The sequence below is a fragment of the Myxocyprinus asiaticus genome, chromosome 1 (genome assembly GCF_019703515.2).
Source record: "Myxocyprinus asiaticus isolate MX2 ecotype Aquarium Trade chromosome 1, UBuf_Myxa_2, whole genome shotgun sequence".
Classification (NCBI taxonomy): domain Eukaryota; kingdom Metazoa; phylum Chordata; class Actinopteri; order Cypriniformes; family Catostomidae; genus Myxocyprinus; species Myxocyprinus asiaticus.
Genome location: NC_059344.1, coordinates 20,658,686 through 20,684,788, shown reverse-complemented (window position 1 = coordinate 20,684,788; position 26,103 = coordinate 20,658,686). Strand labels below are relative to the sequence as shown.

Below are 26,103 nucleotides of genomic sequence, written 5' to 3'. Positions count from 1 at the left end.
TCACAATTGCCAAGGAGATTGCTGTCAAGATTTATAGTGAAAAAGGAATTACATTTTGGTCTGTTATGACACAAAACCAACTGGATCACTTCTGAAGACATCAATTTGACTACTGGAGTTTGATGGACTATGTTTATTCTGACTTGATCTGCTTTTTGGAGCTTCAAAGTTTTCACTTTCATTCACTTGCATTGAGTGGACCTACAGAGCTGAGATATTCCTCTAAAAATCTTTGGTTGTGTTCTGCAGAAGAAAGAAAGTCATATACATCTGGGATGACATGAGGGTGAGTAAATGATGAGAGAATTTTCATTTTTGGGTGAACTAACCCTTTAAGCCACAACACAACGGAAAAGCCATAGCACAATGGAAATAAGTCACAACACAATGGAATTAAGCCAAAACACAACAGAAAAGCCACAGCATAATGGAAAGAAACCACAACACAACAAAATAAGCCACAACAGAAATACACTGCAACACAACAAAATTAAGCCACAACACAACTAAATAAACAACGTGACAACATAATTAAGCCACAACAAAATTAAGCCACAACACAACAAAATTAAGAAATGTGACAGAACGTAATTAGGTCACAACACAAGAGAAAAGCCACAGCACAACGAAATTAAGCCACAATGTTAATTTTACTGGTAGCATTTCCATTGGTACACAGTTTGGTCAGGTATCAACCCTACCCTGCACTGAGTTCTTAGCACGGTTAGATAACCGTACTCAGGACAGAGAACCTTGCTTGTGGAATGACTTTAGTGACGTGCCAATTAACGATTGGATACTTGACACTTATTTCCATTCTAATCCTGATTTTGCAGCACTACAATGGAAAAAGAAGTAATAACTGTGTCAACGAGCACGGATTGGTACAGAACAGCACGATTCAGCAACATTCACCGTTAAACCTAATAATGGAAATGCACTGAAAAGCATTTGTCTGGGGGCCAGGGGGACAAAAGACCAAGTCACAGACCAAGTTAATCTTAGCAACAATCCTGCAAAGCATTCATAAGCAAGCATTATGCTGGTAACAAAATTCATAAAGTAGATGTATAATTTATGGCACCCCCTAAAATATGGAAGCGTTGTCCAAGTTATCCCAATTAATGGAGTCACCAGACATTAATCCATAAATGTGCAAACATTTCTTTGTTTTCCTGATTATAAATGTCATTTAGCAGTAAACAAAATGCAGTGCCACTACTAATGATTAACTAATGAGTGCTGCTTCATTCTGCAGTTAGACTGGCCCAACTTTGTGTTAGGGACTCACAGCACACATGTGAGGGAGACTGAAGACAAAGTCCATGATCCAGTTGGTCAGTGATCAAAGGGAGCTGTCCACTGACAGCATTGAGCATGGCAAACACACCGGCTGAGATGCCACACACAAACATCAATGAAGGAATGGAATGCAATAATGAGGATTTTAAACATCAGCCTTAAGTTTTCACATGAACACGCAAGCCACTGTGATCAAGCTTCTCTCATAACGTTCATGAACATGCACTAGACAAAGATTTTCAAAAATTACTTATGATCCGGATTGTTTCTCACCAAAACCTATTGTATGCCTTCAGAAGACTATGATGCACATGTTGCACTTTTATGATATTTTTGGGCTCTCTTTTAAGCTTTAAAGTGAGTCTGTCAAACAGTGCCATGAATATTACATTTTCACCTTTTGTATTCTGCAAGAGAAAGTAAGTCATACAGGTTTGGAACAGCATATAGGGGAGTAAATTATGATAGAATTTTCATTTTTGGCTGTTCTATTCTTTCAAAGCCAGTAGGACAAGAAATCAGCCTTCCTGATAAGCAGCACAACCACTGTTATTCCACAGGAGGTTGAGAAGTTGCTATCTTATGTCAATCAAAGTCTTTTCCTTATCAAATCCTAAATTAAAACACACAGGAGGAACTGAGAGATATGTTGATAGGTCTCTGATTTCAGCAGAAAAAGCTAATTCCAGCAGAATGGGAGAGGTTTGTTGTTCGCTGTTGGCCGTGATGGATTGGACCAGCTCACAGTTGTGACTCAAACTGCATCCAAAAACGTCCAACAGACGTCAGAGTCTATTTGAACATCCAAACAGCCAGAAAATCTCCTCAGATAAAGAGCAGTTTCCAGCATTCAATTATCACTGGGGTTGAGTGTGTGACGAAGGTTATGTATTTATTTTCTATAGGTGCAGTAATCGATGGTGGTTCAAGAGACATGTAGTTGAATGCAGACACGCATGATCAATTCAGTGAAAGATTTGGGAGCACATTGCCTCCTAGTGGTAAATCTCCAGTACTGCATTATTGGTCTGTTCGTAAACTAAATAAGGCATTTAATTAAGTGCCTTTAATTTACGAGGCATGAAACACAAAAATTCAATTGAACACTTTTTAATCAACAAAGTGTTTTGAAACACACTAAATTCAAGTGTGATTTATTTTGTTTTGTTTTTTGTTTAGAAAAATGCTTCCAACTCAGACATGGCAAACTGTACAACGCTGTAGGAAAACCAACAGACAAACATATATGTACATGTTTAAGCATTGATAAAATGCTATTTTAGTAACATAATATTCAAAAAGATACAAATCTAAAGAACGAATAAACTGATAAGATGGTTAATAACTGATAGGATGGTTTATACTTTATCAAACTTTTTCTTGAACATTTCAAGGTTTCAATAACAACATTTATAATACGGTCACTGGTTTCTGTTTTCGTCAAATTATTTTACATTAAAGGAGTAATATGGTTTATATATATAATATGGTTTAAACACATCCAAACATAAAATGGAAGACATGCATATCCGTTCCATTTACACACATATAAAACACTTTATTTCAAATGATTAAAATACAACATTAAATATAAATATTTACAGTGTTTGAAACATTACAGACATTTCCCCTCAGCTCACTTCAAAAACCCCTCCAGCTTCTGTAGATTCACTGTGGGGATCAATGCAACTTCAAAGAAAACCCTGAAAAATAAAACAAGAAAGAAAATTAAGAGCTAATTATTTAAGATGAAAAGGGAAATAAATAATTAAAAAAAATAATAATAAAAAAGAAGAAAAAATATATGTAAATACATTGGCAGCCAAAAGTTTGGAATAATGTACAGATTTTGCTCTTATGGAAAGAAATTGGTACTTTTATTCACCAAAGTGTCGTTCAACTGATCACAATGTATAGTCAGGACATTAATAATGTGAAAAATTACTATTACAACTTGAAAAAAAAAAAAATTCAGAACTTCTTAAACTACTTCAAAGAGTTCTCATCAAAAAATCCTCCATGTGCAGCAATGACAGCTTTGCAGATCCTTGGCATTCTAGCTGTCAGTTTGTCCAGATACTCAGGTGACATTTCACCCCACGCTTCCTGTAGCACTTGCCATAGATGTGGCTGTCTCATCGGGGACTTCTCACGCACCTTACAGTCTAGCTGATCCCACAAAAGCTCAATGGGGTTAAGATCCATAACACTCTTTTCCAATTATCTATCTATTTAATTTCTTCTTCAGCTGTAATTTTATAATCTGAATATTTACGGCTAATTTCTCCTCTCAAAATCTGCTGTTTAAAAATACAAATCTATAAAATATGACGCAAAAACAAAATTCAATTTTGTTAAATGCCACATTTAACAAAATACAAATTACAATACAATAACTATAATACAAATTTACGAAATTCAAAATCAAACCTATAAAATACGCCATGGAAAATTAAATTTTTTAAATGCCACGTCTAAAATTCAAATGTACTAAATTAAAATTAAAATCCTTTTGTCATTTATCTTGCTCTATAGAAATGAAAACACAGCAAAATTGGCTCAACCAATGGTGTGGAATTGGGGTGGGACAACCTGTTTGTACAACTAATAGAAAACGTGAGTTTTCTGGAATTTGTTTGAAAACAGTGAATTTCTTGCAATTCCATTTAATGACGCCAGTAAAACAAAAATAAAACACTTCAGTTTTAAGTTGATCAATGATTTCAATTGAGAGTGAATAACTTACATTTCAATCTGTTCTAGGGATGGGCATTTTGGTCATTTTGTCAACTTGAGTACTCGGACTTGTCAAGTACTCGAGGGGCAATGACATGTACATAACTGTATATATAATAACATGTCTGACAAACGTCCTAGCCTACTACATTGCGTCTTCTTGTTCCAGTGTATCATCTATTCATTGTAATAGGCTGGTATAAAATAATCAGTTACTAAATGTATAAAAGATTGCATAATCAAAATATAATTCATCATATTTTGTCATTATGTGAAAGAATGTGCACAACGCACGTCTGTCAGTTCTTCCTTCAGGTTACCATCATAGTCTTAGTAAGGGCGCACCGTCTATATTTCAAATCGCGGTCGGCTTAACAGGAGACAACATAACCATCGCGTTTTTAATATGCGTGTTAAGTTGAAGTTCAGTTTTGAAGACGCTGCATTCTGTTCCATTTAGCTGCGCTCTGTCTAGCTGTTTGAAACACTCGCCTGGTGTATATGCGCTGCTTCAGCACGCTGAGTCCACCGCCACACACCTGGTGTGTGTGTCTCCCCAAGTGTTCGCTCCTGTCGGGAAAGCCACGATGCTTTGTATTGTTGTTGCTGTGATGATTCATGAAGCGTTCCATTCAACTCAGAGAGTCAGAATTTCCACCTTTCAACTGGGGAAAGTGCAACGGAATGACACTTTATGTCGGACTTCTAACTTGGAAACTCGTGCGGAAATCTTCAACTCTAATTTTATCGAGATGCAGGTGTGTGTTATGTCACGCAAACATTTCAGCACCCAGGGCAGGGAGGTTTACAGTCAGTGACAAACATTCACTTTTATTAAATAATATCCATTAAAGAGTCAAAGTTCTTACATTAAATAATAATAAAACGTGTTTAGCAAACGTTTTGCAGAGACAGGTGTTCAAAACACAGTGAATTACACTCTCTTTTGATTATCATAACTACAGCACTGCAGTGTCGTATATCAGTTTGGTTGCTATGTGACATCTCTGACAATAAATGTACCCCTCAAAACCACAACGTAATCAATCTCAAAATTAAAAATAAGCTCCCTCTTTGACACCTTTTAGTTGTCAGGTAATTGTCACTGAATTTCGAATTAAGTGAAAAGTCACATCATACATGATCACCATCGATCATCGTTTTCATGATCGATCATTGCTGCCATGTCCGAGTACCCGAGTACTCATACCAATCCCTATTCTGTTCATCACACAAAGTGATCGCATGGCTTTCAAAGACTTGGAATATAGTGTATGAGTAGTATCAATTAATTGACTGATGTTTTATGGTCCTTTTTAAAGCTTGACAGTCCAGAGTCATTACTAAAATGTATTGTATAGTGAATAGCCCAGTGAAGATTATTAAATTATTTTCGTTTTGTGTTCTATGGAAGAAAGTCATATGGGTTTGAAACAGCATTAGAGTAAGTAAATAGAGACAGAATTTACATTTTGGGTTGTATTATGCCTTTAATAACTCAAATTAACAGCAATGACTGAAAATCTTGCAGTTCTGCTTAAAAATAAACATTTAAAGTCTTGAATCAAAAACAGCACAGATGACTTACTTGTGAGCGTACTTGCTCCTGATGATGGCGAGCTTACTATCTGGTGGGCTGCTGAGCATGTGATGGAGTTTTCTGACCACGGGCACCAGATCCTCCACATTGTATCCAGAGTGGAACTGCAGACATGGTGTCTGGAAGCAGAGGTGGGATATCATCACTCAAAACCTTCACGTACACGCTGCAACGTCATTTTGAGGTAAAGCCAGATTCTGTGAAACTCTCTGAAGGGCTTAGAAGTGTTACATAAGGGATATGTGGCTTTACTTCGCCTGCCAAATATTTCATAGTGCGAGAAGAAAATAACCTCAGGCTGTCAATAATATTTTGAGGATAAGACAGAGAATGTAAATGTGTTTGTGTGAGTTGGTGAGTAAATGTCTGTGCAGTGCTCTACCTCTGACTTCTTCATAAAGGACACAAACCAATTATTCAAGAGTCAGAAAACACTTTCCATCTTCACTCTCATTAACAACAATGCCTTTGTCCTGGTCTTAAAGGACAAACCAATCCACTACTCGGTGCTAGAGCTCCATGCCAGTGGACAGAAATTAGCATCCAGAATGAAGAGTCACCATTCCATTATAAAACTGCTGTCATTTTAGCTCATTTAGTGCTATCAGAACAGCACAGGATACTGAATCACAGCACGCAGGTGCGCAGAGAGCAAGGCTGCATTTTGTGTAAATAAATGGTATAATTCAGGAGCTCTGTGCCTGTGCCAATATAATAAACTCATAGCTGTAAACACATACCCATCCTCCCAAATCTTTTGTAACCAGGGCGATGAGCAGACAGGCAGAGGCGAGCAGAGATGCTCTCAAGGGCACAAACTCCATCTCCAGCAAACTCAGCTCACAAATAAACCGTGACAGAGTCAGAGTGTCCATACCTGCATTCACACACTGCAAGCAGGAGAGAGGTGGTTAATCATCACACTCACACACACACCATTAGGCCTTATTCACACCAAGAATTAAATAAAAAGATGAAGCAAAGCTATTCACACCTTGAACAGAGTCAATCTTTTACATGCACTGAACTAAAACAGATTTCAATCACTTTAATAAAAACCACAAGCCATTTGTTATTACAAATTTCACTCACATTAATGGAGTGATATGGTGAAAACATGATTTAGGAATATATCAGAGCACTCTGAGCAAAGGGACAGAATAAAGTAGTTAATACATTTTGGAGAGAACTCATCCTATCCTCCAAGATTTGCAGTTTGCAAATGCTTGCCAAATCCAGCTACTACAGTGCATTCAGAAAGTATTCAGACCCCTTCATTTTCTTCATATTTTGTATGTTGCAGCCTTATGCTAAAATGATTTAAATTATTATTATTATTTCACATCAATCTACACTCCATACCCCATAATGACAAAGCAAAAACCAGATTTTTGATAACTTTGCACATTTATTAAAGAGAAAAAACTGAAATATCACATTGACATAAGTATTCAGACCCTTTGCTATTGGCACTTTTCCACAGCACGTTACGGTTCGACTCAACTCGACTCTGCTCACTTTACTTTTCTGAGCTTGTTTTTCCACTGCAGTTTAGTGCATCCTCAACGTGGGTGGGATTATAGGCTGATCGTCATAGTTGCGCCGCCTCTACTGCCGTGACATCATCTTAAACGTGACATAAACACACAACAATGGAGCAATGGAGGATATCGAAGGAATGGTGTTCTTGATTCTCGGCATGTGGCTGTTTTTCACAGCAAGATGACAAACTTTGTTTCAAAAGAGGCTGACGGCAGCAAGACAAAATACCACTAAAAAATACAGGAGAGTTTGGGAAATCATACACCAAAGCGCACACGAGGACATCACTGTGTTTGCTCAAAAACGACGCACGAGGGTAAGCTAACCTGCCATCTAGCTTATAGATTCTCTCTGACCAATCAGTGATCTGCAGGGTTTTGACGTTACATTTAGTATCGGCTCGGCTCACTTGGAACCTCGACCAAGATGGTACAAAAAAAAAGTACCAGGTACCAGGTACTATCCACAGTGGAAAACCCCCAAAAAGTGAGCAGAGTCGAGCCGTACCATGCAGTGGAAAAGCCCCACATGACACTTAAAATTTAGCTCAGGTGCTCCCATTTCTCTGGATCATCTCTGAGATGTTTCTACACTTTGATTGGAGTCCACCTCTGGCAAATTCAATTGATTGGACATAATTTGGAAAGGCACACACATGTCTCACAGCTGAAAATGCATATCAGAGCAAAAACCAAGTCATAAAGTCAAAGGAACTGCCTACAGACTTCACCGATCTGGGCTTTATGGCAGAGTGGCCAGACGGAAGCCTCTCCTCAGTGCAAGACACATGAAAGCCAGCTTGGAATTTGCTAAAAAGCACCTAAAGGACTCAGACTGTGAGAAGAATTGGCGCTGTTTTGACGGCACGAGGGGGACCTACACAACATTAGGCAGGTGGTTTTAATGTTGTGGCTGATTGGTGTGTGTGTGTGTGTGTGTGTGTATATATATATATATACACACACACACACACACACACACTGTATATATGCATACATTAACGTGTTTGTTGTTTACATGCATAATTTGTACTATTTGCATAATCTGCAATCTGACCTTTTAAATTAACCTAATTTCTATAGGACTAGTTATTATACTCTGACAGTACCCATGAGTAGAGAGCACTTTACTGAGTTGGGACTGTGCTAGTAAAATTGTTTGTTTCCCACTCCATAACAGATATCATTTTTCTTTCATAGGCTCCTAATGAGTTATGTTAAGTAATCATTACTGTGGTTAGGTCAGTGTAAATAGTATTTTGTAACACCTGTCAAAGTTGTAATAAAAATGTATAATATATTGTTCAAAACTATAACACTTCTGTATTTCAAAATACCACAGTTACTGTAACGAGTGTAAAACTGCACCGCGCCAATGCGTTTAAAGCATTTCAAGCGCCGGATGCCAGCTTCGGCAGCCTGATAGCGCAAAATTTATTCGCAGGTACATGTGCTTTACTTGAATCAATCTTAGGATTTAGGCATCTATATCGTTCAAATAAGGATTGTGATGCGTCACAAAATCTATATTTTTACTCACCCCTATGACTGACTGTAAATAGTACATTTCTACAATGGCATTGTTAACTGAAAACTACTGCATTTGAATGATTGATTATTGAAAGATTAAAAAAAAAAAAAAAAAAAGAAAAGCTACTGAGCACACCTTTAAGAAAAAAAAAATAAAGTTCTTAAGATACATACGGAAGGTTCATAAGTGCAATTCATTAAGAACAGTTATAAGAACATTCTAAAGAAGCCTTTTCTGGAATACAAAATATTATTAATTACTATTTTTATCTTATTAAAAAGAATGTTTTATTAATCCGGTCTCAGGGCCATAGCAGGAAAAACATTTGAAAGTTTCTGAGTCAACCATTGGCCGAACAAACTGAAAGTCCCACCCCAAACTCATGCCATTGGTTGAGCTAATGTTGCTGTGTCAGGCTGGTTGGGACACTGAATTGTCTCTGCATTTTAAGTTAAGTTGAAAAAGTGCTGTCGAAAAAATTACACACATCAGCCTTAAAGAAAGATTCCGGGTTCAATACAAGTTAAGCTCAGTCCACAGCATTTGTGGTTTAATGTTAATTATCACAAAAATTAATTTAGACTCGTCCCTCCTTTTCTTTAAAAAAAGCAAAAATCTGTTATAGTGAGGCACATTGGTAGTTAATGGGGCCACTCAGTAAACGTTAAAATACTCACTGTTTCAAAAGTATAGCCTCAAGACATAAATGTGTGTGTTAAGGTGATTTTAGTGGGAAAAGACTCTAACCCTAACCTCATTACCAATGATTCACAATGTAATGCTGTAAACCTAGTAAAAGCATGAAAACGAAGATTTAAATTTTACAGCTCAAATAATACACAAATTTTAACGAAATAATTCTTGTAAGTGCTTTTATAAAATAATAAGCATCATATTTCTGCCTTTAAACCCTCAAAAATTAGCCCCAATCGTTTATATTGTAATTATCTCTCTGTAACCTCAATTTTTGGTCTTTGTTCTTAAAGAAAAGGTAATCAACATAATGCCACATAATGCTGTAGATTGAGCTAAACTTGTATTGAACACGGAATATCCCTTTAACAGATATACACATTGTGCATGATGTAAGACAATTATAGCAAGAATTCAAATTTAATACTGAATTAAAATGTAAAACTTTAAAAAAAAAAAAATTTTTTTTTTTTTTTAAATCAAGAAGTGGATCAAGAATTTTTCTGGCTATTTTATACTTCCAGTGGATGTGAGATTTTAACATATTTACGTCAGCTGTTTGACTCAATATTATTCATGCAATGGGCACTTTCTCAATCATTCAGGAGCGTTGGTCGCAAAAATGAAATTGCATGGCCCAAAAGTACGAGCGAGCTGCATATTTTTCACTGCAAAGCTGACAGAGCGACATTCTCTTCATCGACGATCAACAATTTTAAAATGCTTGCGCACAACAAGCAGTTTTTACGGGAGAGTTTCTGGATATATAGAGAAATTAACTGGGGCTTATTTGATGCAAGACACTGTCTAATGCTTGTAAACTCAACATCACAAATGCCAATCGTGAGTTGTGAGTGTGATGTTAACCGATCATTCAACTTTTATTTGTGAATCATCAGTACAGACTAAAAAAGTCTCAAAAGCCATTATAAACACAGAAGCGCACTCCCTTTTATTTTTGAGAGACACAGGGCTTGGATCATATCTTCAATACATGTCAGGGATTCACCTGTTTAATCATCAGCCAGACAAAAATCGAAAGTTTGACTGCTTAGAGAAATAATAACTCACCCTATCTCAATAGGCTGCATGATTTGAGGTAGCATTTATGCCTGTAACAAGCAGTGCAGGACAAGTTACTATCAGTGTTTAATACTTGAAGTTCAGGGTTTGTTAAAATAATACTCAGTGATATAAGCTTTAACATGCGTTGCTAAAAAGGCATCCTGGAGCCTAAATTAAGGCTTGATTAATTCAACTGTTAAAGACTGGAATGGATGTGACAGCAGTAAGCTGGCATATCGGCTGACAACAGGTCATAGACACACAAGGGCAGATTCCTCAGGGAATGCGAAGGAAACAAACGGGGCACACCTGACAAACGCAGAGAGCACACTGAATATGAACTTTCCCACAAAGTCCTTCTCAATGACTTTGACACACACATGCGTACACACGTACACATCTGGTGTTAATCATGTGGCATGTATCGAATGACTCTGAGCTCTAAATGTCTCTGCAGTGAGGGTGTGTGTGTGTTTGTGTTCTCTCTCACCTTGGCATAACGACGGAGGAAACGGTATGGAACCGGAATATTAATGTCAAAGTTCAGCGCCTGCAGGATGCTGATCTCCATGATGATGAGTTGAGAGCGTTTGTAGGCATCATCACAAATATAAAGGAAATCGTCTACGCAAGGTGGAGCCCGTTCCTGTAAGGATACACCAGAGGGGTGATGAGTAACAACTCATCTTTATGTCATGTTCAAACCAACACTACCATTCTTCTTGTACTATTTAAGCAGTACAACTATTGTGCAAAGTATGCTACATTTCTGTATGCATGGATTGCATGGATTACCAACTACAACATTTGGCAAACTGTGCAGTTGTATACAATCAAAGCACACTGTGCAATGTGGTGATCTTTACCTTCCATGTCCAGTGTGACAAATTTACTACAGGAAAATGTTATCATAATTTTGAAATTTCCTTCCTGACAAATAATTTTAATGCACTGCCTTAATTTCCAAGCATACAATTTGTGCTCTGTTTGCTGTACCTCCCTGCAAAAATGCTTACTTCATTCCACTAGATGGCAGCAAGTTCTAAGAAAAATCATTTTTCATCTATCACCTTCCGTCACAATATACAGATCTGAAATGTAGGTGGCGCTATAATGCAGCTCAGCACTCACACATGCACTCGTCCACAGCAAAGTCTTTTTGCTCCTCAAAGTCAGTCCACTCGGCGGCCATCTTTGGAACGCTCCCAGGCAGCTATTTTCTATGTAAACAAGTGGCATCCTATGTACTTGAATGTGGAAAGACCAAAATCTCTAAAACGGTTGTTCAATATTATGATCAAAGAACATATTTCAAATCAACAGTAAAATCTGACTACACTGGTATCATAAATTGTGCTTCTTTACCTTAGATTATGCTAAAAAACGATTTTTTCCTGGCTTGTAGAGTTAATGTGCATGCGCATTCTCAAGTTGATTGACATATGATGTCTGTATCTTAAAGGTGACTGGCTCTTTTACCTGTAAGGCGGGACTTCTATTCTACATCCGTTGACCGTTGGGCATACCAATTTCTCCCATTCATTTTAATAGAAGTGACCAGTCTCTGCTTAATAGTCTCTGTCCATAGACAACAAGTGTATATTTATATATGCATAGACCTTTCTCACATTTTCATTGAATATCTCGGCTTGTCAGCTGACTAGAAGCTCAATGTATTTGTCGTTGGAATCCTCCGCTTTGCAATGTGTAATATTTCATCATCAATATTGATGTTGAAAACTTTTTTTTGCAGATGATTTGTTTATCTTGCTTTTTTGCTGGACTGCATATTTTGTTTTGGACATCCGAGATAAGATATTGGAATATTTTCCTAAGCACACTCACAGACAAGTAAAAAACGGCTAATTTTGAAGCAAACAGCTTAAAGTAAGAGCTGATATAGAGTTTGTGGTGCCATCGTGGCTTATGGAAGCAGAAATCAGAGAGACATTTCTCTTTGTTGTCTTACAGAGATCATATTTCACTTTATGTTCTTTCAAACTCTGGTGTTATGGCAACACAAACTGTATAGTTGCATTCCTGAGAACAAGAATTTTAATTTGCTATATGACTTGTCTATTTAAGTTTTATGTGAAACACTTATATGCATATTCATATTTCAATATCGTCATCTCAACGTGGCGCTCATTTGCGAGGTTTTCAAGTCTTACCTAAGGCCGCTTTTCCACCACCAGGCCAAATGGTTATATTATTATATATATATTAGGTGGCCTTAACTACTATGTACTAACATTAAATTCATACAAGACTATGTATTTACTGTGTAACTACATGTTGTTCTGCAAAATTCCCACATTTGCTGTTACTGAGGCTGAGGTATGGGTAGGTTTAGGAGTAAAGGTAGGGTTAGGATTAGGTGTTAGAGTTAGGTTTTGGGGTAAGGGTTGTGTTAGGGGTAAAGTTAACAGTGTAACTACAAATGTAATTAAATGCAAGAACTTTAAATGTAATTACAATGCAACAATATGTATGTACATAATAAGTACACTGTATCAGATGGTTAAGTACATAGTAGTTAAGGCCACCTAATATAAAGTGGGTCCCGAAACAGTTAAAGTATGAGCATGGTTCAGTATGGCACATTTATAAACTGTTCTCAACCCGGAATTTTCGGCACGGTTAGCTAACCGTACTAAACCGTGCTGGTGGAATGGCTTTAGTATGTGGCGACTCACGATTGTCAATTTGCCAACGCCAAGGTAACTTAAGCACATTTAGTTGTTGGTAGTGTGCCAAGTTTGCTAATATTTGGGTGAAGTTAATAAAAAACAGTGTATGTTTAGTGTATCTTCATGATTTGTTGATGATGTTGATTTAACTTGTATAGTAGCCTACATTTATTTTCCTGTACGCCTTTTATGTCAAGGAATTAGATTACTAGCTCATTAAAAGTCAATTTATATCAATATATTCTCATATACATTGTCATATATTACATATAATAAATTTATCAATAAATATCCTTTTAGCTAGTCTAGGAAATTTTAACTTTCTCTGTGTTTGTGTCCGGTGGAAAACACATGCCCTCTGCAAATGATGATAAACCTCTCGCCTTTTTCTCTTTGCTTTCCTTTTTGCGACATGGGACATGTGTTTCCTGTGTTTTAGCAGAGTAAAACCAGGGGAAAAAGCGGTCCAAAAAAACAAAAAATACAGGAATATGTGATCATCCTCCATAGCGCACTTACTCCAATGTTTAACTCTCACACCATCACCAAAAGACGGATCTGTAACGGACATTATCCTGCTTTCACCGCACAACAGTGGAAAAAGAAAACATAACCGCGCCAACTTGCCCGGATCGGCACGGTTCTGCGATGAGAACTGTCCGATCCAATAGTGAAAAAGCGCCTCTAGTTACATTATGTAATGTAAGTGCAAAAGTGATGGTCTTCAGTGAAAAGTTCAGATTCTAAGCTTTCAAATAATACCACATATGACTGAATTATGTATGCGGGAACATTTGAAGTGGAAATTTATTACATGCTCCTGGCCTCACCCACAAGCGTTTAAGGGGTTAAGACTATGGATGCTTTGATCGATTGGCCACCGATCAGTATTGGCTGATATTCACGTCCAAGACTCGATCGGTGATCAGTAATTTGGCTGATCACATAAACCGATCACTTATGTCCAAAAGACGCGCAGCTCCTTTAAGACTTCAGCAGCACTGTAATGGCAATGTTGGATTAAATCCTAAACTGAGTATAATTCTTGAACTTTAAATAAAAACATAGCTTACCCTGTGGAATTTACTTGTAAACAAGCAAGTTCTGTTTACATTCACTCTTGAGGTCTAACAAATACACTCACTGAGCACTTTATTAGGAACACTATACTAATACAGAGTAGGGTCTCCCTTTGCTTTCAAAACAGCCTCAATTCTTCATGGCATGGATTCCACAAGATGCTGTTAACATTCCTTTGAAATTCTGGTCCATGTTGACATGACTGCATCACGCAATTTCTGCAGATACGTCAACTGCACATTCATGCTGCAAATCTCCTGTTCTACCACATCCCAAAGGTGTTCTATTGGATTCAGATCCGGTGAATGGGAAGGCCACTGAAGAACTAAATCACTGTCACATTCATTAAACCAGTTCATTAAAAGACTTTTGCTTTGTGACATGGTGCACTATCATGCTTGAAGTAGCCATTAGAAGATGGGTAAATTGTGGCCATGAAGGGATGCACATGGTCAGCAACAATACTCAAATAGGCTGTGGCATTCAAGCGATGATTGGTTATTATTAACGGGCCCAAAGTGTGCCAAGAAAACACTCCCCACATCTTTACACTACCGCCACCGGCATGGACTGTTGACACAAGGCAGTTTGGGTCCATGGATTCATGCTGTTGGTGCCAAATTCTGACCCTACCATCTATGTGCCTCAGCAGAAATCGAGATTCATCAGACCAGGCTATGTTTTCTGAGTCTTCAACTGTCCAGGAGATCAGCAGGTACAGAAATACACAAACCAGCCAGTCTGGCACCAAAAATCATGCCACGGTCGAAATAACTGAGATCACATTTTTTCCCCATACTGATGGTTGATGTGAACATTAACTGAAGCTCCTGACCCATATCTGCAATATTTATGAATTGCACTGCAGCCACACGATTGGCTGATTAGATACATGCATGAATAAGTAGATGTACAGGTATACCTAATAAAGTGGTCACTGAGTGTATATGGAATGCATTTCCTTTCCCATTAATGGTATGAAATGTAAATTGTGATAAATATCTATATCGAATGATATGAAAAAATATTGTGATAATAATTTTTTGCCATATCTCCCAGCCCTAGTAAGCAATGCGTTAATATGCGCTTACAAAAACAAAAAACAAAGACTAGAAGTTTGCATGTCTGACTGAGATAAAATATTCTGAAACAACTGGAAAATTAAAGCTTTGAAAGTACCTGGACCAAGAGTTGGCATCAAAGGCACACTTTTAATGAGTAACCATGTTTCTATGAGGTTGTGTGTGCGCATGTCTGTGTGATAAAGAGTGACTGAGTAGTTCAGTAATTACCTCTAAGCCCAGAAAAGATTGAGTGTAAAGCAATGACTTTGAGCTATCATGAGAGAGCATATGCTTTACCTCAAACTTCGAAGCAATGAGCATGGCAGTGGAACCAATGAGCTGTAAAGACTCCCGCTTGGCCTGGGTCACAGCCAGATAATGATCCGTAATTTTCACAGCAAGGTACAGAGTCTCGTGATTCAGCTCAAAATTCTCCTACAGAAATCAGAGCAAGAGTAGAGTCATATCAGTGCTCAACACCCCCCAACAGCAATGGACTTTTTTTTTTTTTTTTATATACCAAAATGTGGGAAAACCACAAGTGTAATGATGGGTTATTTGGCTGCCAAATGATCACATTTCAAAACGTACCTGGACCTCAACCAGCCAGTCCACTAGAATCGCTCTCATATTGCTGTTCAGATTTGGCTGATAAGCCATGTAGTCATGCAAGATAAACTTTTCCTGAAAATCATAGAAACAATCAGGTTTAAATTAATGATAGGTCGATATATCTGCCAGTCAGATCATTGATGAAGTCATGACTAAACCAACCTCTCTGCTCTTGAGGTAGTCAAAAATATCTTTGGCATACTCTGGTGCATGTGTTGAGTCGCTGAGGTGCTCAGAATCAATGTCAAACTCTGGAGGGATCTGAGAGACAGCAGAAGAACATCAAATCAGAAAAAGATTTATTAGTGCTTTGAAATCTATAAACAAAAAAGACTAACTGCTTCCGAGCCTCAAAACATTACAGTCTTAAGGAATACACCTTTGCAGAAAGGATTTAATCCATAATTAAATAACTAAATGAGCATTCATTATTGAAATTACATTTTGACTAATTCATCTGCATTTTCTGTAGGGCGAAACAAACCTATGGGGCTTATTTAAGCCCATTCTTTTCACCATTAAATGGCAATTCTTTTTTTTAAAGCCTTTTAACACTCCAGTGCATCACTTTGTAAAATTATACAGCATTCCAGAACAACTGAATATTTATTAATGGATATTGGATATTCATATTTCTTTTCATTGTTCCTGGCAATTCTGACAACGCTTACAAGCACAGCAGCCTGGTTGCATAAAGCACCTTAAGTATAATTTTCCCTTAAGATAACCCTAAAGTTTCCCTTAAACTTAAAAGTGTTGCAGAAAATAATTTGTAAGTGTTACTTAAGGGTTTTTATAGGTAAAACCAGAACCCTTCTATTAAGGGGAGCCTACAAGCTAGCATAAAATAGCATAACGTGGCGGTCACATAGACATTCTATGGCGGTACATGGGCAGGGAGACAAGAGGCTGTTTTTTTTAATGGATGTCAATGGACGAGATGCTTCAGTGTGCTGAATAAACTGGTTTTGTAAGGAAACAGCTCATCACTTAATGAATTGACCACCTGTCCGCTAATCTACAACATGTTTTACATTAAACAATACTTTTGGAATGGATTATGTGTGGAGTGTTTACTACGATAAAACTGCTGTTTTATAAGAGAAGACACTGACAATGTTGCGACAGGTAGGTGTCAGTTTGCAGCTGTCCCACATTTGTATGGTATCCACAAATGGTGACTTACTGTCATAACACGCTAGTTGACCATTACACTCTCTCCAATGACAGGAGGTTGTTATCTCAGTAAATAAAAGTGTCTCTGGTAAAACGTCATAATCCCTTAATATTTCCCTGAAGTATTTATTTTTTACATAATTATGCCCTTAAAAACTGTTAAGTGTTGCATAAAGCACCTTAACTGCCATTTTCCTAAGTAAAACTTAAGGTTAGGAAAACTTAAACTTTAATTTATGTTTCAAGGTTTCTAAAAAAGAAGAAATTAAATTTACAGAACCAACTGAAGAGTACAGTGTGCCACGGCAAAATTTTCATGCTAATGAGAACCCTTTTAGACCATCTTAGTGCTAAATTTGTTTTGCAGGAGTACAAATTTGACCATCACACAATATAGGAAATTGCTTGCTGGAGGGCGATCTTATAGAAACACACACATACCAGAAGTGTGCCTAGTATTTTCTGCTCTTTGCATCATTATAAACTGTATGAATGGATGTATTAAAATCATATCGCAAGTTCATTTGCGAAATTTCGCACATTTTTATATACTGCATATTTCCTCACTGATTTTTGAGATAAGGGACAAAACGTATCAAATCTGAGTTTTTATTTTTTTAATACTAAAGTAATTTGAAATGGATATATTTATCCATGCAATTGAACAGGTTTTTTATAAAAATGCTTTTTTTCTGAAAATTGACATTTATTCACTTCATAACTTCTTACTGTGATTTGTGTCAGACACACTAAAAAGTACACTATTTTAATTTGATTCATCCAACAAAAGTGTAAGGTCTTTAATTATCTAATAATAGTGTTCAGTAAAGGAGTTAAGTGATAAAATGCAGTTGAAGCTGCCTCTATAACCTAAACCAAAAATGCCAAAATTATTCCACAATTCTAACAGAAATAATCATAATGGGAATGACGGAGTTGACATGTTGAAGCTGTGACCTCAGAGACTTCAACATTGTTTGTTTAAAATATAAAAACATATGAAACTTACCAGACCATGTGTCCTACTGTTGCATCCACTATGAGCAGGAGGTGGGAAAGCGGTACTCAGAGTTATAGCTGACCATGTTATTGTCTGATTTATTCAGGATTTTAAAAATCTGATGGAGATGATGCAAAGTGAGGACACACCTTTGATAGGCAGATAGCCAATATTTTTTATGGAAAATATCATTTAAGTTTTCTTTATGTATTTTTTTTATATCTTACAGATCCCTACCTTTCATTTTATATTTATGTTTATGAATTTGTTACATTTCTAACACTTTGTTTGGCAGTTTAACATTGTGACCTCTTGCTGAGGACAGGTAAAGTTACATGTGCTTCCAAGTATAGAGCAAGAAGAAAAACAATTCTAATGAAATTATTAAAAAATATAAGTAATGAATGCCCTGAGTATACATATTTCCTTTAGATATAACTTTTCCAGTATTATAATTATTATGAATTTCTTGATTTTTAACATAAAATGACTTTTGTATGTAAGACATGTTTTGTTCCTTATCTCAAGAATCAGTGAGCTACGGCCTTACTGACCAACACTAATATTCTTAATTTAAGGATGGCAATCCGTTCTTTGCACAGTTTTACAAGCATTTTAACATCTTGTACCTCTAATCCATCCCGTACCTGGCACAGTCATTTAAATTCAAAAGTGTCTTCCCCAAGAGGGAATTTTTACATGGGAAAGAGCTGTACACTAAAAAGTGTTTTAATCTATTATTTTGAGGACTGTACCTCAGATACAAATGGAAATCCACCCATATAACCTCCAGAAAATGAGTTTGAAAAAACATTTATGCAGTTATCACAAACAACTATGATTGGTGCGTCCTGAAATGTGCTGAGAAAGGTAACAGGTGCCAAGTGATAATGCTGTTTATGAGCTGCTTCAGAAGAGGTCAGACAATAATTTATATATGAATAATGATAAAGCAAAACTTTAATAATCATTAAAAACATTGTCTAAGTATTTTCTATGACGTAAAATTGCCCATATGTTGGTCGGGACATTTCCAATCTTCTGAAAATTGGTAGGGACCATGATAAAAAAAAAAAAGTTGGTAGTGTCCATGGTAACAGTAGAATTTTATTACGGTAAAACCTGGCTCGCTGTAGTAAATCCCTTAACTGTTTTGCTTACCTAAGAGAAAAGTCTAAGGCATTTTATGCAACACTGGAACACCCTCAAGTAATTTCCTTAGGTAAGGGGAAATCATGCTTTAAGTGTTATACTTAAGGAAAAAACAACTGGACACAGGACCTTACCTGTGGGGGCAGTAGATGTGGAGGAATTGAAGCTTTGGAACAGGGCTCCACTTGTTTCTCAACTGGTGACTCCACATTCTTCAGTTCCTGCAACTGTTCCTCTGAACTGAGCATGACTGATCTGATGGAACAGCAGATCAGCAATCCATAAATGTTCAACCAGTTTCATCTTAAATAACTCTTAAATCACCTCAATGTAACATAGGAAGATTAGGGGGACCACATGTGGAATTTAAAGAGCACCTATTATGGTTTTTAAGCGTGCCTAATTTTGTTTTAAAGGTCTCATACAATAGATTTGCATGCATCCAAGGTCAAAAAACACTTTAATTTGCTAATAATTTAAATTGCAGCATTACCTTTTTTTCCAGTGTCAAAAATGATGATCCATTCTAAAGGATTCATTCTAAAGGATTCATTCATCTCCTTTCAGAAAGCCTACTCTGCTCTGATTGGTCAGATGTCCCAGTCTGTTGTGATTGGTCTACCGCTTAGTGTAGTGTTTGAGGGCGGGTCAAAGCTGTTCGCGAGCAGCCAATGAAGACCAGAGGCGGGTTTTTTGTTACCAAATTACGTAGGTTAGTACAGGAAGTAAGTCTGGAATTACTAACGACTCATTTCAGGTGTTCAGAATCGGTTCTTTCTTTTGGGAGTCAAAAACTACATTTGTCGTGCACTTAGATTTTTGAAACTTTGCAGAATTTTTTACATTCACAAACAGCTATATAACACACTACATGAAAGGTAATATTTGAAAAACCATAATAGGTACTCTTTAAAAGGTGAAGTGTGTAATATCTGCATTACCAAACAAAATTGCAAAAATAATGAATGTTTTTAAACAGATTTCCCGAAGACTCTACATGACTTTCTTTGGTCAAACAAACTTATAAATGCCTTACTTGCATCCACCTCCCTTAATGCCTTACAGCTGTTTCTGCACATTAAGCTGGGATAGGAACAATTACACACTTCACCTTTAAGAATCAGTCATCAAAAAAACCATACTACTCATTCATTAATCTGAATATTGGAGGAGGGAGGGTGTCCTTGTTAATCAGTACATTTACATGCAATTTAATATTTTGATTTCAGTCGGACTAAAACAATATATATATATATATATATATATATATATATATATATATATATATATATATATATATATATTTTTTTTTTTTTTTTTTTTTTTTTTTTTTTTCATGTAAACGATTTTGCAAAGTCAGACTAACAGGCCTAGATAATGCGATTGAAGCTTCGCTTCATCCAGCATGCATGCACATTAATCGTTCCACAACTGGACTCAGCATTGTGCATGGCACACATGCTTTAAAAGACAGAGGTGACGTGTGACATGTATTTAACCCCACATATTTGCATATACTTCCTTCCAATATTTGATTATGCATTGTGTTATGCATTCTTGGACAGACAGATGAAGATTGTAGCTGGACTACGTAAAACTCAGCTGTAGCTCGATTATAACTCTGCATGTAAACATATTGGTTACAACAATGAGGAAGACAAGAGTGAGATGTAGTAGCATGTCAATTACTTTTTTAAGGTGCCATCATTCTTAGCAAATACTGAGGCCTTCTTCTGCAACTTCTTGATAGGATCTTTCTTCTTGATGGGATTGCTTAGCTCAATCTTGTGTGCCTTTAACAAAAAAAAACAAAAAAACAAAAAAAAAAGAAGCATTTTTTGAGTTAGCATGAATAACTTTCCATTTAAGGAGCAATTTAGATGATAGATAGATAGATAGATAGATAGATAGAGAAAGAGAGAGGGACAGACAGACAGACAGACAGATAGTTGTGGCAAAATGGCTTAAGGACAACAAGGTCAAGGTATTGGAGTGGCCATCGCAAAGCCCTGACCTCAATCTGATATTCAGCCTTGCTGAAGCACCCCCAGATCATCACCTATCCTCCACCAAATTTCACAATGGGTGTGAGAGACTGTGGCTTGAAGGCCTCTCCAGGTCTCCATCTAACCATTACATGACCAGGTGGAAGATCGGTGATGATCTGGGGGTGCTTCAGCAAGGCTGAAGTTAGGCAGGTTCATCTTTGTCAAGGACGCATGAATCAAGCCACGTACAAGGTTATCCTGGAAGAACTTGCTTCCTTCTGCTCTGACAATGTTCCCCAACTCTGAGGATTGGTTTTTCCAGCGGGACAATGCTCAATGCCACACAGCCAGGTCAATCAAGGTGTGGATGGGGGACCACCAGATCAAGACCCTGTAATGGCCAGCCTAATCTCCAGACCTGAACCCCATTGAAAACCTCTGGAATGTGATCAAGAGGAAGATGGATGGCCACAAGCCATCAAAAGCAGAACTGCTTGATTTTATGCACCAGGAGTGGCATAAAGTCACCCAACAGCAATGTGAGAGCATGCCAAGATGCATGAAAGCAGCAATTGAAAATCAGAGTTATTCCACCAAAGATTGATTTCTAAACTCTTCCTAAGTTAAAAGATTAGCATTGTGTCATTTAAAAATGAATATGAACATTTTTTTTAATTATTCGAGGTCTGAAAACACTGCATCTTTTTTGTTATTTTGATCAGTTGTCATTTTCTGAAAATAAATGCTCTAAATGACCATATTTTTATTTGGAATTTGGGAAAAATTTTGTCAGTACTTTCTAGAATAAAACTAGTAAAAATGTTCATTTTACTCAAACACATACCTATATATAGTAAATCCAGAGAAACAGATAATTTTGTAGTGGTCTCTTAATTTTTTCCAGAGCTGTATATATATATTAGGGATGCACCGATGTATCAGCTGCCGATATTTATAGGCCAATTACTGACCAAATTAATACCACTGGCATACTGGTTATAAGCATGAAAATGCCAATATGAAAATCAAATGGTTTATTTATAATTAAGTAGCAACACACTTTGCATTAACTCTCTGAATTCAAATAAACAATCCAGAAATAATAATAGCCACCACATGTAAAAGGGTTGGCACTCCTAAGAGCATGTAATATTTAATATTATTCTTTCTCGTTCTCACTTTAATGTGGAAAAACCGTTATTAACGGACATGACAGTTGTGAAAGCGGCACTTAGCTATAAGCTACATTATGAGGGAAACCATCCAAAATGCTTTGATACCAGCAGACTTTGACTTCAGATATATCGTGGTATGATATCCATTAATGCTGCATGATTGATTGAATTAAGATTGAAATCGCAATATGGCCTTGCACGAATACTAAACTTTAAAAGGCTGCATTTTAAAATATAGTATGCATTTCAGTGCAGCAGTCAGCACTGTGTGAGCAAGCAGCCCCCTCTAGCGGTCTGGACAGCATCATCCATTATACCACTATAATACAGAATTTAAAAGGGAGTTTTGTTTCTTTGGTTAAGTTTTGGTTGACATTTCCGTGGAATTGACCAGCATATGCATAGTATGTTTTTGTAATGTTCTATCATATACAGTTCATACATGTAAAATGCAACTTAAAAATACAAAATAACCTTTTTTTTTAATCAATCATCATGTTATCATATTTAGTTTTTTTCTATCTTTTTATACAGTACTGTGCTTAAGTTTAGGCAGTTGTGAAAAATGTTGCATAGTGAGGATGTCTTCAAAAATAATTTCATAAATAATTAATCATTATTTTAATTGATCAATTAACATCATAAAAAGTACAGTAAGCATAAAAAAAAGCTAAATCAACATTTGGTGAGACCACCATTGCCTTCAAAACAGCACCAATTTTCCTAGGTACACCTGGACACAGTTTTTCTTGGTTGTTGGCAGATTGTTCAATTGCTTCTGTCTTTTCATGTAAACCCAGTCTGCCTCAATCAATGATGTTGAGATCCGAGCTCTGTGGTGGCCATACCATCTGTTGTAGGACTCCTTGTTCTTCTTCTATTAATTCTATTTGCAAAGGGAATGTTGAAATCTAAAATGTATTTTTCCTAATGATACACTAGCAGCATCTTTTCTGTGAAAAATATAATGCGCCTAAGACTTTTGCACAGTCCTGTATACTGTTTGTTTATCTTCTATTTATCTTTTATTGTGGCTCTCTTTAAAATGTTGGAATGTAATGTGTTAGAAATTATTTATTGTTAGAACATTAATGATTTTGTACTTTTTTTTTTAATTTTAAAGCATGATTCTTAAGTAAAACAGTGATCTGATGACAAAATAAGGTGAGTGGCAAAATATCAGTATCGGTCTATAGTTTTTTATTAAAATTGTTATCGTATTGGGCAAAAATGTTCATATTGTGCATCCCTAGTATATACAAATATCAGACAATCTTTAAACATTTTAGGGCAAGGTTCAATCTAAATTGCAGCCAAATAAAAAGCACTACACAAAAACTGCTAACAAGACACTGTACTCAGGGTTTGATTTTTCCTTGCAGTCAAGTTTTCTTGAGGTTAAAACAAGCTGGTGAAATACCAAATCAATCAAACTGGACATAGAATGAAAACCGTCAATAGACTGAGCCATTATTATAATTTGCATATGAGAGCACCTCACCTGGAACCCCAGAACCACCATGGGGGTGCCCATCTGAGTTACTAAAGGGTGAGATACCCTGCTTTTGTGTACACTCTGTGATTAATGCTCGAGCATGAATGAGATTTCAAGGAAGTCTACGCACTGGGAGAATGACTATGAGACATGCACAATCAGTGCTGATTGGCAGAAGATTCACATTATTCAAGCAAACTGCTTGAGTTAGTGGGTTACAAGACAAACACACATAACACTTACTGTTTTGACATCACCAGCATTAAACCGAGGGGCCAAAAAACACTGAGAGACAGCCTATTCATACATGAAGCAATGAATGCATGTATTATATGACATATTTTTTGAATGAAAACATGAGTGTCAGCCTTACATTGGTGATGTCTACAAAAGCAGTTCTTTTCTTAGGAGCCCCTTGAGGAGACGAGGATGAACGCTTGGTCTGGAGCCCATCCAGCTGAAACATCAACACAAACTCAGATCAGGACATGTTTAGAGGAAGATCAAATATACATATCAGCATATCTCTGATTCATTTCAAATCATGCCTGGTTCTCCGGTCCATTGGTATTAAGTTTTGGGATTTTGCTGGTGGTGGGCTTCTTTCCCCTTGGAAATGGCATCTTACAGCTGTTCTGATCCTTCACGTTTATCAACTGTTTCTATGAGAAATATACAATGAATTATGAACATCACTACAGTTGTTACGACTATTGCAGCCATGTGCATATAGTGCAAGACACAACAAACGTGCGATCTGAGACCAAAGGTCGCTAAAAGTTCAAGCAAAGACGGATCAAAAGATGGTTTGATTCTAAATACTTCAGAACTTCTTTTGATCTCATTCATCAGTCGCAGATCTCTGAACACATGTTTAGTTTAGCGAGAAATAAACGAACTTACCTTTTAGATGCGTTTAATGACTTCAGTTGAAATTAAAAGAGTGTGTGTGTGTGTGTGTGTGTGTGTGTGTGTGTGTAAACATTCACAAAAAGTACAATAGTATCCCAGGCGAAACACACACTCCGTGTTGCAGTGTGCATGCGTCCAAAACTGTACACAGTCAGCTGATTGGCCGTGTGCACTTTCCATTAGACCAATGAACGTCGAACTAGGACGCCGTTGTTAAGGGGCGGGACAGTAGAATTTTCAAAAACACCCTAGCAACCAATAGGATGAGAGTTCGCGCCAAGAGGTAGAATGATGTGAAACCAAAGACTTTCTAGCCTCTGGTGAAACCCATTGAGGTCTTTATTAGATAACCAAGTTAGCTTTACCGTTTTAATACATTTTTAATATTACATAACCACTTTGATTATTTCAGCCCCTTTCTTCATTGTCTTTCCAGTGAAGCCACACACAGAATGCACGTGTACGCAGAAAGGAAGTCAGCACACATGTGCTTTACACAGCCTGCACACTGTGGCCCCATCACTCACATACTCAAGTTGATCAAGCTGAACTTGTTTGACTGATATCCCTGAACAAGGTATGAAAAACAGATATTTCCCCAGCCACGTTCTCCTCTGTAATTAAAAAGTGTTAAAATTTTTTGCAAACATTTTTAACAAATTATTATTATTATTATTATTATTATTTATTTATTTTTTTGACTGGAATTACTATTATTATTTCACAATGCTAAATGCATGCTTTGCCTACATATTTACTTAAAACAGCAGAATATTGTGAATTATGCTCAAGATGTATCCAAAAGTTCTTTACTGTAAAAATGAAATGAGATTAATATCATATAATAGGGCATTTTAAACACGTGTTACACGACATCTGATACATTCGGTTATGTCTACTAGCTGGAATGTTTTATTTATTTATTGTCTGGGCAGTGATCCAGAGACGGTTCTAGAGGGGCCATCCCGTGAAAAAATCCTGGCACTGCCCCTGCAGTGATCTCTCCATCAAGTCTTCAATTGTGTGTGATATCGCTCCAAAAAAGGTGCAGTTGATGTGTTTCACATGTCATGTGCTTTTACTTCTACGAATCTTTGATCTATATTGCTGCACAAGGGAAGAATAGATTTAATTCAAGACCATGCATCCCACCCTATTTGATGTAGTGAAAAGAGAGAAATGTTGATATCATCATTTCCTTTGGCAGGCAAACAGCATTGCATTGCCTTGGACCAACAGACCTTATTCACGCTAGTGTCATCGTTGATTTTTAATGGGAATGACAACGAGG

At 36.8% G+C, this 26,103-nt stretch overlaps 1 protein-coding gene across 2 annotated transcripts; it reads right to left on the bottom strand.

Annotated features, from left to right (window-relative positions):
• Nucleotides 1-2,402: 2,402 nt before the first annotated feature.
• LOC127440912 (G2/mitotic-specific cyclin-B3-like) lies at nt 2,403-24,954 on the bottom strand. 2 transcript variants are annotated; one of them, XM_051698014.1, is made up of 12 exons: nt 24,804-24,954; nt 24,449-24,562; nt 24,274-24,357; nt 20,932-21,035; nt 19,377-19,497; nt 16,077-16,175; nt 15,894-15,986; nt 15,600-15,737; nt 10,959-11,114; nt 6,379-6,528; nt 5,627-5,757; nt 2,403-3,005 (listed from the first exon to the last, which is right to left on the bottom strand). In XM_051698014.1, exons 2-12 carry the CDS (start codon nt 24,521-24,523, stop codon nt 2,939-2,941), a joined length of 1,218 nt encoding a protein of 405 aa, XP_051553974.1. In that variant the 5' UTR covers nt 24,524-24,562; nt 24,804-24,954; the 3' UTR covers nt 2,403-2,938. The 2 variants fall into 2 exon arrangements, with proteins under 2 accessions (XP_051553974.1, XP_051553976.1); XM_051698016.1 differs by lacking the exon at nt 10,959-11,114.
• Nucleotides 24,955-26,103: the final 1,149 nt, after the last annotated feature.